Raw genomic sequence first — 15,738 nt, 5'->3', positions numbered from 1 at the left:
TGCACGATGGATCGCACAGACAATCCAACTCTGCCACAAGCATGCAGGACAAGAGCTAGCAGAGGGGACACGTGCCCACTCCACTAGGAAAAAGGGCGCTACAATAGCCTTCCTGGCTAACACACCCATACAAGACATGCCTGGCGGCAACATGGGCTTCGGTGCACACGTTCACGAAGCACTACTGTGTGGACATACAGATGAACAAGGAAGCTCAAGTTGGACAGAAGGTGCTACAGCACATATTCAATACCCAACGCTCATCTTCCACCCAACCGCCACAGAGATGAGAAACCGCTACAAAATCTATGCACAGCATAGTGAATCCAGAAAGATTCACGCTGCAAAACGAATAGTTTTCTTACCTGTCGGTGTAGTTTTGCAGCTTGAAGATCTTTCTGGATTCACTAGCGAACCCACCCACCTCCGCCAGAAAGATGAGGCTGGAGAGAGAAGAGGTGGTTAACTAAAGAAAGGACTTTAAAAGTACAAAGCGGTAAAATACCAACTAAATAGAACATTGCCATTACTTCGGAAACGAAAGAAACACGGAAAAAAAGAACCCGAAGATGGCGCCCAAGAGTGGGAGTGTAGGAGAGTAGGGTCTGCAATCCTATGATCACCCAGATTTTTGCTTTTTGCTGCACTGGTTTACGACTTTCCCTGGCTGTGGGCCTGCTAATCAGACCCACAGCCTAGCTGTTCTCTCTATCCAAATTGTACTCAGGTACTGAATTGGCACTGGGCCCTCTCCAAGTCCCTGTACCCAGGGCTGAGGTGCACCCAGAAGTCTCCCAGGGGCTGAAGCATGTATTATGCCACCCCTGGGCTGACTAACTAAACTGACACAACTGGCTGCACGACAGCTGGGGCAAGGTGGTGTACTCACCCTTTGCTTTAGATATAGTATACCTATATCTAACCCTAAAATGGACACACAGATCTCCTATGGCAGGCCTTAACAATTCTGAAGGCAGAGTGCTTGGAATCGTGTGAGATGGTGCTCTGGCATGAGCTGAGCCTGTCTGCGGCTTTCGGGATCTATCCCTTAGCCGTTTCCATGATATCGCATACCATATACTCTTAAGTGCATTATAATCCTTGCGGTTATATGCCAACTCTGGTATCGCTTTATCTAAACATGTCGAGTAAGGTGTCATACGAATTGGAATACTAACCCCTCGCCAATTCTGGCGACGGGGTTAGCATTCCACCCTTCTAGAGGGACACGACATGTATGTAACCTGTAACCCCGGTTAAAGTCAGACAGAGCCTTAGCATCCACAAAATGGATGCTGCCACCGAGACACAAGTCTGCCCTCCTGCTGCTGGGAGTCCTCCCAGAGCAGGAGGCAAGGACAAAGGGTTTCCTGCCAGGGGTGGTGCCAGCACCGTCCCAGACAGGGTTTTGTGTATTCCAGGTAGGCAGGGCTACAGAGGAAGGTGACTGCAAGTGGCACCCCAGTGCTCACTGTGCATAGGCCGGCTGAAACCAGTTCCAGGGGCACTCCAGCCCCTGGCCTGGGGAAAGCCCGCCAAAGGAGAGGGGTGTAACCACCCCCCTCCTGGTCCCACCCATAGGGCAGGACTTAGTCGCGTGCCAGCCCCCTTTTCCCAGATAAAGGTAGGAGCAGGCCCCCTTCCAAATTAGATCATCTTTGGAATCAAGACACGACTTTCTACGAAAGGACTTCAAGATTTCTTCTTCAAGATTCTCCCTTGTGACTAAGGAGTAGTCACCCTGCATCCGCAGGCACCATCCTAAGAACACTGCGGTCTGCTGTAAGTCCTTCCTCCGGAATCCGACTGCCCAGCTCGACAAGACCCGGCTTCCCTGGCACCTCCGACCTCTACTCACCTCTACAGCCAAGCTGAGAACCGTGAGTGCGACGAGACCTCAAGGGACCGACTATTGCCAAGACTGCACGACTTCTTCACAGCAAGCCCGCCGAGTAATCTCCTGGCGAGTGCTTTGGGGTCCGAGAAGCCCCAACCCTGAGCAGCTCCAGCACCGAAGAGCAGCCCCCCAGCATCTCCACGATCGGCGTGGGGCCCTTCTGCTTTTTGCTGCTCACCGCGTTGTTTGGCTACTAGCCCGCTGGCTTGTGGCCTTCTGAACGACGCCCGACGACATCACTGCTGCTGGTCTGTTTGCTCCAGACTGGCTCTTGCTCCCTTCCAGAAGAGGAGCACCCCGGACCCTCCTGGTCCACTCAAGACGCCATTTTGAGTCCACCGCGTGGGCTTGAATTAGCCAAGGCTTTGTTGCCCAATCCTGGGTTCTTCGACGCCGACAGCTTCATCCATCGTGGGACAGCTCGCCCCTCCATCCTGGTCGCCGACAACGCCTCCTGGTCTGTGAGATCTGCAGAGCACAGCGTCGCCCACTCACCTAGCCGAGGTGACTACCATCCGGTGCCCTCCTGGTGCCACCTGACTACTGGCTAGTAGTCACGAACTTGGTCCCCTCTGCTTTCAGGTATCATCCATCTTCAAGATCCAGGCTTGGATCGCTTCGAACTCTCTTCACTGGTCGCCTGCCAGCATCTTTCTTCCAGGCTCCTGGTTCATCTACGAGGATTCCTGACGTCTTTTGAGACATATGCAGCTGCAGCCCCTGGGCTAGGTAACTTCGGCATTTCGGTGCCCCAGCATAGCCTCACTATCCAAGGTTTTCTCCCTACCAGGTCGGGTTCGCCCGTGAACACTAACTTTAACTTTACTAGCTATCATAGACTTTGTCCCGCATCCCGCGTGAGAGTGCACACTCTGCACCCGGGTCCCCTGGGCCTCCTAGAAGTAATCTAACGATTCCATAGTCCAGTCCTAGCGATTCCAAAGCCTATTAGTACTGTACTTACCTGCTAGTAATTTCGCATTCCACTTTTAGAGTATATGGTTTTTCGTGCCCCTCGGGCATTTGTGTATACTGTGCTAACTTAAGTATTTTTATAAGAGTTTTGTTGTGTGCTTAGCTCCCTGTCTCATAAAGAGCCAGGGTAGTCTTGTTATAAATAAATACACTGTTTATTTTCATAACAACTTGTGTGGTGTCCTTTCACTGGGTGTTCAAGGGGTAATGTGTTGGTAAAACAGCTGGCTTAACACGCCCTCTAGAGTCTTAGCCTTAGACTGCTCGTATCCATGCTACTAGGATAGCTGGTCTATAAGGTTGACTTACAACCAATCATCAATAAGGGTTGTTTGGACTGATATATAGTGATCACTAGAATAGTGAGCACTGCACATCAGGCCAACATCTCACAGGGAGCTTCCGCAGGAAGCATGCCGACGTCACCGGAAATACACCCAAGGGGGTGTGACGCCGACGCCCACCTGGGCTAAGAAAAAACCCCCAAAAAAAACAAAGAAAAGACTACGAATCCGGACCCAACCACAAGACCGCGGAATATTGCACAGCATAGTGAATCCAGAAAGATCTTCAAGCTTCAAAACTACACCGACAGGTAAGAAAACTATTCGTTACTGATTACACAGGATTGTATAATCTAATTATGAGAGAACAAATCTTAAGTAATTGTCAAAATCAGTTGTTGCATCAGCACCTTATTGACTCAGATCTGACCTCAGAATTGGGAAAGAAGGCAGACAGATGGGTCAGGACAAGGGTCAAGCAGCAGAACCAGGGTGGTGGCCAGAAGAAAGCAGATCCCAAGGGTAATGAGAATAAGCAATATGACCAGAAGTCTTCAACAGGGCCCCAACAATCTAAAGAGGGTGGGTCCCAGAATTCCCAAAAGAAGAAGAATGGTCAGAAGAAACCATGGTGCCAATACTGCAAAAGTAATACTCACTGGTTTAGTGAGTGCACCAAGAAAGGCCCAACTCCTACCACTACTGCCCCTAAGGCACCTGCACCCCCTAGTACAGTTAGTAGTGGTAGTAATCCTCCTAAGGCTATAGTGGGGTTAACCCTGGGAACTGAGGCGGGCTCTGACTTAGTCAGAACACCTACTCAGGCTGTTCTTGTTTGTACTGGGGACATGGATATGACCCCTACAATAAGTCCCAGTATTCTGGGCAAGTACAGGCAGACACCTTTGATTAATGGAAAAATGGCTCAGGCCTACAGGGACACTTGTGCCAGTGTCACCATGGTGACACCTAACTGTGGACCCTGACCAGGTAATACTGGGAGCAGACTACCTGGTGACCAATGCTAGCAATGCCACTACCTCCCATAGTATGGCACTTGTTAACTTCTCCTGGGGAGGGGTAAATGGCCTCAAAAGGGTTGTTCAGACCTCCCTGTGGACTGTATTTTGGGCAATGATTTGGAATCCTCCTTATGGTCAGATGTGGAGTATAGGACTCATGTGGAAATGTTAGGTTTGTCAGCACATGTCCTTGCTGTGACTAGGTCACAGGCCAAGAAATGCCCAGCTGAACTAGTGCTGGATCCTGGAACAATGGACCAGACACTACCCAAGAGAAGGAGCAGTAGGGGTAAGATTGACTCTTCCCCCCCTGCCTCAGGTGATGGATCAGCTCTCTCAGGAGACTGACCCCAAGACCCCAGAAGGAACTGTCCCAGAAGAGCTTGAGCCTGAACAGGTTGAGTTTCTTGGGATAGGGGGCCCTTCCAGGGCAGACTTGAGGCAGGCACAGTTAGACTGTTCCTCTCTTGAACCCCTCAGACAGCAGGCTGCTGCTGAGGCTACAGGGAATGGCACAGGTGCCCATAAAGTGTACTGGGACGATGGACTCCTTTACTCTGAGGCAAGAGACCCCAAGCCTGGTGCTACCAGGAGGCTGGTCATCCCCTTGTCTCTTAGAGGTTTCCTTCTCACCTTAGCCCATGAAATTCCCCTTGCAGGTCACTTAGGCCAGAATAAGACTTGGACAGGCTTGCCCCACACTTTCACTGGCCCCATATGTCTGAGGACACTAAGAACTTTTGTCGTTCATGTGTCACCTGCCAAGCCAGTGGCAAATCAGGTGGCACAACAAAGGCCCCCCTTATACCACTACCTGTGGTGGGGGGTTCCCTTTGAAAGAGTGGGGATTGACAATATATGAAAGATGCGAACGCTGGAGAACTGAGTTACAGGTAAGTAACTAATTCCTTCTTGCTCCAACTATTACATTTATCAATAATGCTCAGATATTGGTGTAATTTATCATTAGTTAAGTTTGCCAATTCTGTAAATTATGTACATTTCCTGACCTTGTGTGGAGTCTCAGACGCTGATCGATATGGTACGTTAATGTTGGCAAGTTAAAACATTTACAAATGGCTTGGTTTTCTCTTTTGGGGTTGCAACTGACATTTATATCCATGTCTGTAGTTGCACAGTGAGCAAACTTCTGTGCATTGGTTCATCACATTTCTTTTTCTACAACTTGTACTTCTTCGAGAGTTTCTTAGGATGAGTTTCATTGTAGTGGTGAACCACATTTTATTATGAGTGGTCCCTTGATCCGTGCAAATTTCCAAAAACTACAAGTTGAAAGACTTTTCTTCTGACAAATGTGACTGAAACACGAACACAAAACAGGGAGATAACATGGCTAGGGATAGAAAGGCTTTTGAAATAAACGGTCCATAGAACCTACCTGGAGGATACAGGATATTTGAAGAACCTCGTACCGCCAGAAGATGCCACACGCGGTGAGCTGCTTGCAGTTATATACTTTTTTGTTTGCATTGAAATGTCATGCAGGAATTCTTGATTCACGCCATCATTCAACCGTTTAAGTCAATTTTACAATATAGCTTGTTTCTCTGATTTCCTGCTCTATTCCAAAGTGCTGATAGAACCAGGTCATGAAATCTGTCGATCATATGTTGAACTGAATTTTCCTTGTCTACCCTTTCTTAAATAGATGTTGCTAACTGGAGGGATGTTGGCGGAAAGAATTCAAGCTCATCTGAACAGGAAAACAAATCAAATGAGGATGGGTCTACGGAAGTCCAAGATCCGAATAATTCTGCTGAAAAGCTCCCAGGTGCTGCAGCGCAGCTCAAGCTGAATGGGCAGCAGCCTGGTCCAACCCCACAGTACAGAGGGCTCATGCCTCCATTTGCTGGGAGTGTAAGTACTGATCATTATAGAATGGCCATTTCAAAATCTTGTCAGTATGAGAGAGTGACTATGAACATAATCCCATTATTTCAGTATTGCATAATTCAAATGAATGAATACAGTTCTCCAGCATTGGACCTATCATAGGCTGATGTGCTTCAATTATTCCTCATTGTCCAGCTAGGGATAGATTTCCCAGTCTGACTGAATAATTCAAACATTTTCCCGGAAACCCAATATGGTTGTTCTGTGTATTTGTATTGCACACATACCACCAACCTACAGTATCCTTGTAGGAAGCTGGCTCTGTATATGGAATGCCACCTGGTGGTTATACTGTGCACAGAGTCCAGAGATTCCCCAAAAATGTAGAAGCCCAATTTAAACCCAAAGTGCTCTATTAGTTGTAGTGTGGGTGAGCAGCCTTAGGCCTAACACTGAGGAGTATAAGACATTTATTGCACAACGTTCACCAATAAGGAGCACATGACTCAAAAAGGATATTGTGAGCAAGTGTCTTTTTGCATGATTAGCTTCCACGTTTTGACTGATTTTGATGTGGTTTCAATTGTAGTGCACAGGGTCCCTGCCAACCAGGTGCCCTGTGCCGGTGCCTCTTCCCCAAAACATATCCATAATTGGTACTTCTGCCCCCTTGTACATTGTACCCTGGGTAGCTGAAGAGGGTCTCTTCCCCCTTCTCTCGGACCTTGCCACTCTTTGCAGCTGCATTTCCCTGTGATGATGGCTGGCATGGCTCCCTACTTGGATGCCATGCCAGCCAGCACTGGCAGAAGCGGTTCCTCTAGCAGGCCTCACAGCCCCAAGGCAGGGTGCAGTATACCACTGATGAGGGCATATTCGTATGAGCAGATATGCCCCTACAATGTTAGTAGATTCCTTAATATTATAATTGCCAGTGAAGCCATAGAGAGTATGTGGGCTGAAAACTCAACAATACAAGTTCACCTGCACCGTGATGGCTTCATTGAACAAAGGAGTGTTTGATATCAAACTACTACTTAACAATAAATCCACACTGATGCCAGTGTGAGATTTATTGTACCAAGTGCTCGGAGGGCACCTCAGAGGTGCCCCCTGGAAACCTATGAAACCCTGGTGTGGTGTCGGACTAGTTATAGGTAGCCACCCGCTTCCAGACATGTTTCTGGAACACTTGGTAGAGAGCCGCCTCTGCTCTCTGGGTCCAGAAACAATACACATCCAAGGCAGAGGTGTCACACCTTCTACTCCAGGATGGGCCAGTGCTCGAAGAGGGACTCTTTAAAGCCTTCCGCCTTTGTAATGCGACCCCTAGCCTCTGCTGCTGGCAGCCCTTGGTTTACACACCCACTTTAGGAGAGAAAACCGGTGGGAAAAATTCAAAAGATTAGGAGGTGTGCCCACCCCACCCCTAAGGTGGGGGAGGCAAGTTTAAGCTAAACTCTCATTCTCTTCCAGGGGATACTCATTAATAGTCATAAGCACTGAATAATCTCCGCCCATGAGCGGGAACCCGGAACATATAATATATATATATGTATGTGTATATGTGTGTATGTGTATATGTGTATGTGTGTGTATATATATATATATATATATATATATATATATATATGTGTGTATGTATATATATACATATAATAGTAGTACATAGTACTAAACAAAATATACACATATACATGTATAACCAATAAAATGCAGCCCAACATAACCCATAGGCTAATAAAGCCATAATTACATATTTTCTGCAGTATGAAAATAAATCATATAAATAATGCAATAAAAAGGCATGAGCCTCAAAAGCATTCCATAATCAGCAGAAAACCTTTATTTTCAACAAAGAATTTGTAATAAAAGGCAATTAGCCTAAGAAGGCTGCATACAGAAAAACTATCCCTGTATAGAAAATCAGACTTACACCTCGCCTTTAAGGCATCAGAGAATCTGAACACTTCGCCTTTAAGGCTTCCAGGGGAACTCTGTTCCCATCATGCACCACAGGTGACAGTTAGGTCAGTTCTTTTTTCCGGCTTGTTCGGTGAGGAACCTGGAACTTGAGCTTGGCTGAATTTGACTGTTTTCTGTCCGAATTTGGTGTTTTCTTGTCTTATTTGACAGAATTGGCTTTTGGTGGTGTTTTTCTACCTTTTCTGACTAGAAAAATGTTGTCAGTTATGCCACCTTTATTCTACAAGTGTCCTTCCTGTGGGAAGAAGATGTCCAAAACAGATCCTCATTCTGTTTGTGTGGTTTGTCTACCTTCCACACATGATGTGGAAAAATGTTACCATTGCCTCAAGCTTTCTAGCAGAACTTTGAAGGAGAGAGAAAAAGTTTGGCTTTTGGGGCTTATGGAGAGAGACGGACGTCGTGAAAAGGGGGCAAGGAGTGTTTTGTCATCTGGAAGGCCCCCTTCTCACTCAAAACGTCGAAGATCTGCTTCTCCTGAAGGTAAAAGCAAGAAAAAACATCAGGAAGCGTCGACGTCGAAGAAAGTAAGTGTGGCGTCGAAATCAAGATCACCGTCGACATCGAGACAGCAGAAAACTGCATCGACGTCGAAGACATCGCTGGTGAGGCATAAGTCGGCGTCGAAGCGGAGATCGAGGTCGCCGTCGGTGTATTGAAGTCTAGACATCTAGTTTCGATTGCTGCGAAGACGACGTCGAGAGCAATGCGTTCGACGTCGAGAGAGAGAATGCGATCGACATCGAAAGGAAGAGTTCGATCGGCGTCGAGAGAGAAGTTCAGATCGACGGCGAGACATGAAAAGAGAAGTTGATCCAGATCGCCGTCGAGACATGATTCAACGTCGAGGCATGCCTCGGGCTCGAGGCTTGAGATGGTCCAGTTGGCGTCGAGAAAATGTCCGATGTCAAGATCGCCGCTGCGTGTCTCACGGTCGACGTCGAGACATTCTAGATCAGCCTCTCGGACCTCTCATAGGTCTTTGTCGAGGTCTGAATCAGCGTCGAGGGTGCTGGATGACCCTCCAAGGTCTGTTTCACACGACCTGCAGTCAAGAGTGAGAAGTTGGCCTGATATATGATGATCACTAGTTCTAGTGACCACCTTGTATCAGTCCAAACAACCCTTATGGTGATTGGTTGTAAGTCAACCTTATAGACCAGCTATCCTAATGGTAGCATGGACAAAGCAGTCTTAGGCTTAACTCTTTTGGCATGTGAAGCCAGCTGTTTTACCACAATATAACCCCTTGAATACCAGATGAAAGGACTCCACACCGGTTATGAAAATAAACAATATATTTATTAATAACAACTCTGAACTCTTTGAGGTCAGAGGGCTAAGCACATGACAATCTCTTACGAAAAATACTACAAGTCGCACAAAATTACAATGGTGCCCTAGGGGCATGCCAAACCATATACTAAGTAAGTGGAATGTGAAAGTCGATAAAGGAAATGGAGCTGTCCAGAGGCTGTAGGATCGCTGGGACTACGCTACACTATTTTCAGGTAAGTAATAGGAGGCCCACGGAACGCGGGTGCAGAGTGTGAACTCACACGCGAGATGCGTAACAACGTCTATGGACAGTACAGTTCAAGTTAAAGGTGAGTACGGGCAATCCTGACTAGATAGGACTAAAACGACTGTGGAACTGAACACTAGGACAGTTAAACTACCCTTGAGCACCGAAATGCTCTTGTTACCTCACCCACGGGCCGCGGGTGCATAGGTGTCGGATCCGGGATTGGAATCAACAGGCCTTGGCAAAGGCAACCCACGCGGTGAAGGGAAAAGACGTCTGGTGCGGACTAGGAGAGTCCGGGGTGCTCCTCTTTTGGAAGGGAGCAAGGGCCAGTCTGGAGCAACCAGACCAGCAGTGAAGATTCAAAGGTTCGTCGTCTAGGAGGCCACTAGCCAGCCGGCAAGTGACCAGACAACGCGTCGAGCAGCAACAAAGCAGAATGGCCCCACGCAGATCTCGTGGATGCTGGAGGGCTCATCTTCGGTGCAGGGGCTGCTCGGGGCTGGGGCTTCAGTCCCCAAATCACTTGGTCGAGTTTACCTCGGGAGTCGTGCTGGAAGCGTAATGCAGGTTCGTTCAAGATGGCCGGTCCCACGTGTCTCTTCGCACCCACGGGTCTAAGCTTTGCTGCAGATGTGAGTTGAGGTCGGAGAGGTCTGGGAATCCGGGTCTCGTCGGGCTCTGAAGTCTGGATCCTCGAGGGAAGACGACAAAGTGAAGCCGCTGGACGCTTGATGGTGCCTGCAGTTGCAGGGTGGACACTCCTTGTCCACAAGGGAGATTCTTCAGTGGAGCAGAACGTCGAAGGCCAGAGTTTCTTCTTGTTGAATAGTTCAGGATAATCTAATTTGGAATGGGACCAGCACCTACCTTTATTCTTCTAAAGGGGGCTGCACTACTGACTAGGTCCTCACTGTTAGAGATGAGGATGCAAATGATTACCAAGTCTTGAAAAATGCACTGATTGATGGGTTTGGCTTAACCACTGAACAGTACAGGTTAATGTTCAGAGACACACAGAAAACTCAGGCTCAAGATTGGACTGACTTTGTTGATTGTGCCACTAAGGCTTTGGAAGGCTGGTTACTGGGTAGTAAAGTTACTGATTAAACTTACCTGTCGGTGTAGTTTTGCAGCTTGAAGATCTTTCTGGATTCACTAGCGAACCCACCCACCTCCGCCAGAAAGATGAGGCTGGAGAGAGAAGAGGTGGTTAACTAAAGAAAGGACTTTAAAAGTACAAAGCGGTAAAATACCAACTAAATAGAACATTGCCATTACTTCGGAAACGAAAGAAACACGGAAAAAAAGAACCCGAAGATGGCGCCCAAGAGTGGGAGCTTTCGCAGGAAGCATGCCGACGTCGCCGGAAATAAACCCAAGGGGGTGTGACGCCGACGCCCACCTGGGCTAAGAAAAGAAAAAAAAAAAGAAAAGACTACGAATCCGGAGCCAACCACAAGACCGCGGAATAATGTACAGCATAGTGAATCCAGAAAGATCTTCAAGCTGCAAAACTACACCGACAGGTAAGAAAACTATTCGTTACTGATTACACAGGATTGTATAATCTAATTATGAGAGAGCAAATCTTAAATAATTGTCAGAACCAGTTGTTGCATCAGCACTTGATTGACTCAAATCTGACCTCTCCCCAAGAATTGGCAAAGAAGGCAGACAGATGGGTCAGGACAAGGGTCAAGCAGCAGAACCAGAACCAGGGTGGTGGCCAGAAGAAAGCAGACCAGAAGGGTAATGAGAATAAGCAAAATGACCAGAAGTCTTAAACAGGGCCCCAACAGCCTAAGGAGGATGGGTCCCAAAATTCCCAAAAGAAGAATGATGGTCCTAAGAAACCATGGTGCCAATACTGTAAAATTAAAACTCACTGGTTTAGTGAGTGCACCAAGAAAGGCCAAACTCCTACCACTACTGTCCCTAAGACACCTGCACCCCCTAGTACAGTTAGTAGTGGTAGTGTACCTCCCAAGGCTATAGTTGGGTTAACCCTGGGAACTGAGGTGGGTTCTGACTTAGTTAGAATTCCTACTCAGGCAGTTCTTGTTTGTACTGGGGACATGGATATGACCCCTACTGTAAGTCCTAGTACTCTGGGCAAATACAGGCAAACGCCTTTAATGGAAAAATGGCTCAGGCCTACAGGGACAAATGTGCCAGTGTCACTATGGTGACACCAACATTTGTGGACCCTGACCAGATCATGCTAGGTTCAGATTACCTAGTGACCAATGCTAGCAATGTCACTACCAATCACAGTATGGCAATTGTTAAGTTCTCCTGGGGAGGGGTAACTGGCCTCAAAAGGGTTGTAGTTAGTTCAGACCTCCCAGTAGATTGTCTTTTGGGCAATGATTTGGAATCCTCACTGTGGTCAGATGTGAAGTACAGGACTCATGTAGAAATGCTAGGTCTCTCCTCACATGTCCTTGCTGTGACTAGGTCACAGGCCAAGAAATGCCCAGCTGAACAAGTGCTGGATCCTGGAAGAATGGACCAGACACTACCCAAGAGAAGGAATGGTAGGTTTAAGGCAGACAATAGCAAAAAGGAGCCAAGAGGGATATGGAAAGGTATATAAGGGATCGCCCTCCACTCTAGACAGTCAATCAACAAGATCCCTATACCTGGGGTGATTATTACATTTCAAAGACATGAGTACACATCACTCAGGTTGTATTCTTTGTTTACATACCGAGGTAGACCCCTGCTATCTATCGCAGTGCGGTATCACTCCTCTAATGTCTGATTGTCCCCACTCATTCTATTGTTCCAAAAAATTAAATACTACGGTCTCAATTCAAACAATGTCCAGCGTGATGTCCAACAAATGTCTGCCTTCTATACTGACAGTACATCTATCCACACTTCACCACATGTGTACACACCTTAAGAGGGAAAAATGTGTGGTGGAGAGGAAGGCACCTCACGGGCGAACACCCTCGGGGATGTTGGCGGATGTTACCAACTCAATGCCCCTTTCTCATCATCGGTTGCCTTCCAATCCGGAAAGAAAACAAAATAGATACAACACATAAACTGAAATGCGTGTAAAGGTGCAACATAAAGAGTATAACAACATTAACTCATAACGGACAGAGTGACATAAAATCAACAGCCACACCCACTCAATCACTTTATTCTTCGTTTCAGTGTGAGCTGAAGAATTAAAACAGAGGTTGGTAGCTTAATATCGCCTACCAGTACCTGATACCGACATGTTTCACTGCCCCATTAGTTTCGGCAGATTCATCAGGGTATTGAACACTCGGTCACTGCACCAATTTTTTGAACATCCTTTCTGGACACTATTGCATTGAGACACAAATAAAAACCAGAGACATGCCCTGTAGTCAATATAGATTCATAGGTTTCCACATCAGAGTAATGGTTGAAAGCATATAATTATACACTTTTAATTATAATTACCCCTGGCCAGCATGGGCAACTCATACCGGCTGACCGAATCACGCTTTGACTCGTTTAGTGGACAGCAAGGAGCACTTGCAAAAAATCCAGGACGACCTGGTTGATTATAAAAATTATATGGTCAACCAGAAGATCAAAGGGTTGACAAAGAACTTAGAAAGATACACCCACGAGTGGGCTTTCCCTTATGTGAAGGAAGAATACTATCAACAAGCACCTGCCCCACAGAACACCAACAGCAGATACAGAGGTAGGGGAGGGAGACAACAGCAGAGACGTACACCAAACAACTGGACATTTGATAACACCTCGAGTGAGGAAGAGGAAGAACCCCAGCAAAACAGTAGGGTGCGGTTTAACCAGCAAAACCGCCAGACAGAAGATTTGGGTGCATTATTACGTGCTTTTTTAGAGCAGGGCCAGAGATCCAACCACAACGGGGAGGGGTGCCACAGGGCGAGGCCGAGGGAGAGGCAGCTCGACACCCCAATGGCAGACATTCTCACCCAGAGTGACCCGCAGCCGGGGACGAACGGACAACTAAACGAGAGCATTGTAGTCAATTTATCAGACCATATCTTGACACCTAGTGAAGAAAGGGTACTAAATAAAGGGCTAGGGTTTGTACCCACCCCTAAACATGACTCGTTTAAATGTCGCGTGGAATTTCACGAAACGTTGAGAAAAATCAAGCTCAAGAAATTCTTCGCTCACAAGGAGAACGAACAAGACATCAATTCGTTCCGAGGTACCAATCTGAAGAGACCATCTACTTTTTGTCCGGCTGGATCCGCTGTGGGCCCTGAAGTGTCTGTCTTCGAGGAAAGAGTCCTTAATGATATTGAGAACTTTGAGAAATCCCAGGAACATTCTCAACATTCAAATATGACTAAGGAGGACTGGGAGGCAATAAGAGGCCTAGAAAAAAACCTCGCGTTGACAATCAAGTCAGCTGACAAAGGGGGTGCGGTGGTGGTACTTAATACCCAGGATTACGAGACAGAGGTGCTCCGCCTGTTAAGTGTCCGTACCAATTACAAACCCCTGAGTAAAGACCCGGTAGATCAATTGCTTGATACCATAAGAGAAATGGTTAATAAAGCCAAAATCAACAAATGGATCTCGGTAAAAGAAGCGGAGTTCCTGGTGAACAACACCCCCAGGACTCCAGCCTTCTATATCTTACCAAAGATTCATAAGCCGACCCGCCCCCTGCCCGGCAGGCCCATCGTGTCGGGGATTCAATCTGTGCTGGAGCCGCTTTCACAATTTGCGGACTACTTCCTGCGGGAGTCGGTGATCAACCAACGGTCCTTTGTTAAGGATACCACAGACGTACTGAATATTTTAGAAAATACCCCTTATGACTCAAGCAACCAGTTCCTTGTAACCATCGATATTGAGTCCTTGTACACGAGTATCCCCCAGGACGCAACGCTGGTGGCAGCAGCACGCGCACTGGGGGACCTCGAGTGGCCCTACGATGCGCCCTAATCATTCATCATGGAATGCGTTGAGCTCGCACTCACAAGGAACTATTTCGGATACAAGGACCAGATCTACCTACAAACCTCTGGAACATCGATGGGGGCCACAATGGCCCCCAGCCTGGCATGCATCTATGTGGGTGGATTTGAGGAGCACATCGTCTATCCTGATACCAACCCCTTCCAGCGGCACATTTGCCTCTGGAAGCGATATATAGACGATGTGCTCTGCATCTGGGCGGGCACTGAAGAATCCCTAGGGGAGTTCCTGAGATGGCTCAACTTGCAAGATGAGAGCCTAAAATTCACTTGGACCTACAGCCGCACTAGTGCGGTCTATTTGGACCTTGACATTGAGACGGGACTGGAGGGTGGCCTGAGCACCAGGGTACACCAAAAGCCAACTGATAGGAATTCACTCCTCTTGTACAATTCGTATCATCCCAGAGCCCTTCGTGACAACCTCCCTGTGGGCCAATTCCTGAGGTACAGGAGGAATTGCTCCAGTACAAGTGGTTTCCTGGAGCAATCACAAGATCTTTCAAAAAAACTCGTGCAGCGCAGTTACCCGAGTAAAGTCGTGAAGAACGCTAGAAAAAGGGCACTGAATACACCCAGGAGTGCCCTGCTGGAACACACAAGGAAAGAAAAAAGAGACTGCCTCCCGGTGGTTATGACATTTGACCCCATGGCAACAAAAATTAGGCAGTCTATCAGAAAACACTGGGACTTACTATCCACTAAAGACTTCCGTATGCCACCACCAAGGTTTGCCTTTAAGAGAGCAACTAACCTTAAAGACAAACTAGTCCATACCCGCACCCCGGTACCACACAAAAGAGATCTGTCCACTTTGCCCAAGGGACATTATCCCTGTGGGACATGTTCGGTTTGCCCCCTCACTAAAAAAAGCAACAGTGTGACCTTGAGTACAGGGAGAGTATGGTTTTTTAACCACTTTAGCAACTGCAACACCACGCATGTGGTATATAGACTGCTATGCTGCTGTGGTCTCCAATACTTTGGCCTGACCGCAAGAAAAATCAAGGTGCGCATTCAGGAACACCTTAGTACCATCAAGGCGGGCAAACTGACCACAAAGTTGGTACAACATTGCCACAAAGAAAAACATGATTTCACATGGACTGTTTTGGAAGTAATAAAAGGCAATCCACAGAACATGGAAACAGCGTTGCTCAGTAAAGAAGCCAGATGGATATACAGAGAACGCAGTGACAGTGTAGGCCTGAACGAAATCCTT

The 15,738-nt window shown here is 47.3% G+C and overlaps 1 protein-coding gene across 3 annotated transcripts in view; it reads left to right on the top strand.

Moving 5' to 3' along the window:
• Window positions 1-15,738, top strand: part of PRRC2C (proline rich coiled-coil 2C) — a 1,522,187-nt gene that overhangs the window by 218,814 nt on the left and 1,287,635 nt on the right. For all 3 annotated transcript variants that reach the window (XM_078642844.1, XM_078642853.1, XM_078642862.1), the window contains one exon: window positions 5,848-6,056. In XM_078642844.1, the coding sequence (XP_078498970.1) occupies window positions 5,848-6,056 (209 nt within the window). The remainder of the gene's footprint in view (window positions 1-5,847; window positions 6,057-15,738) is intronic.

Source organism: Lissotriton helveticus, chromosome 1_1 (assembly GCF_964261635.1).
Source record: "Lissotriton helveticus chromosome 1_1, aLisHel1.1, whole genome shotgun sequence".
Lineage (NCBI taxonomy): Eukaryota > Metazoa > Chordata > Amphibia > Caudata > Salamandridae > Lissotriton > Lissotriton helveticus.
This window is presented reverse-complemented; position numbering and strand designations above follow the sequence as displayed.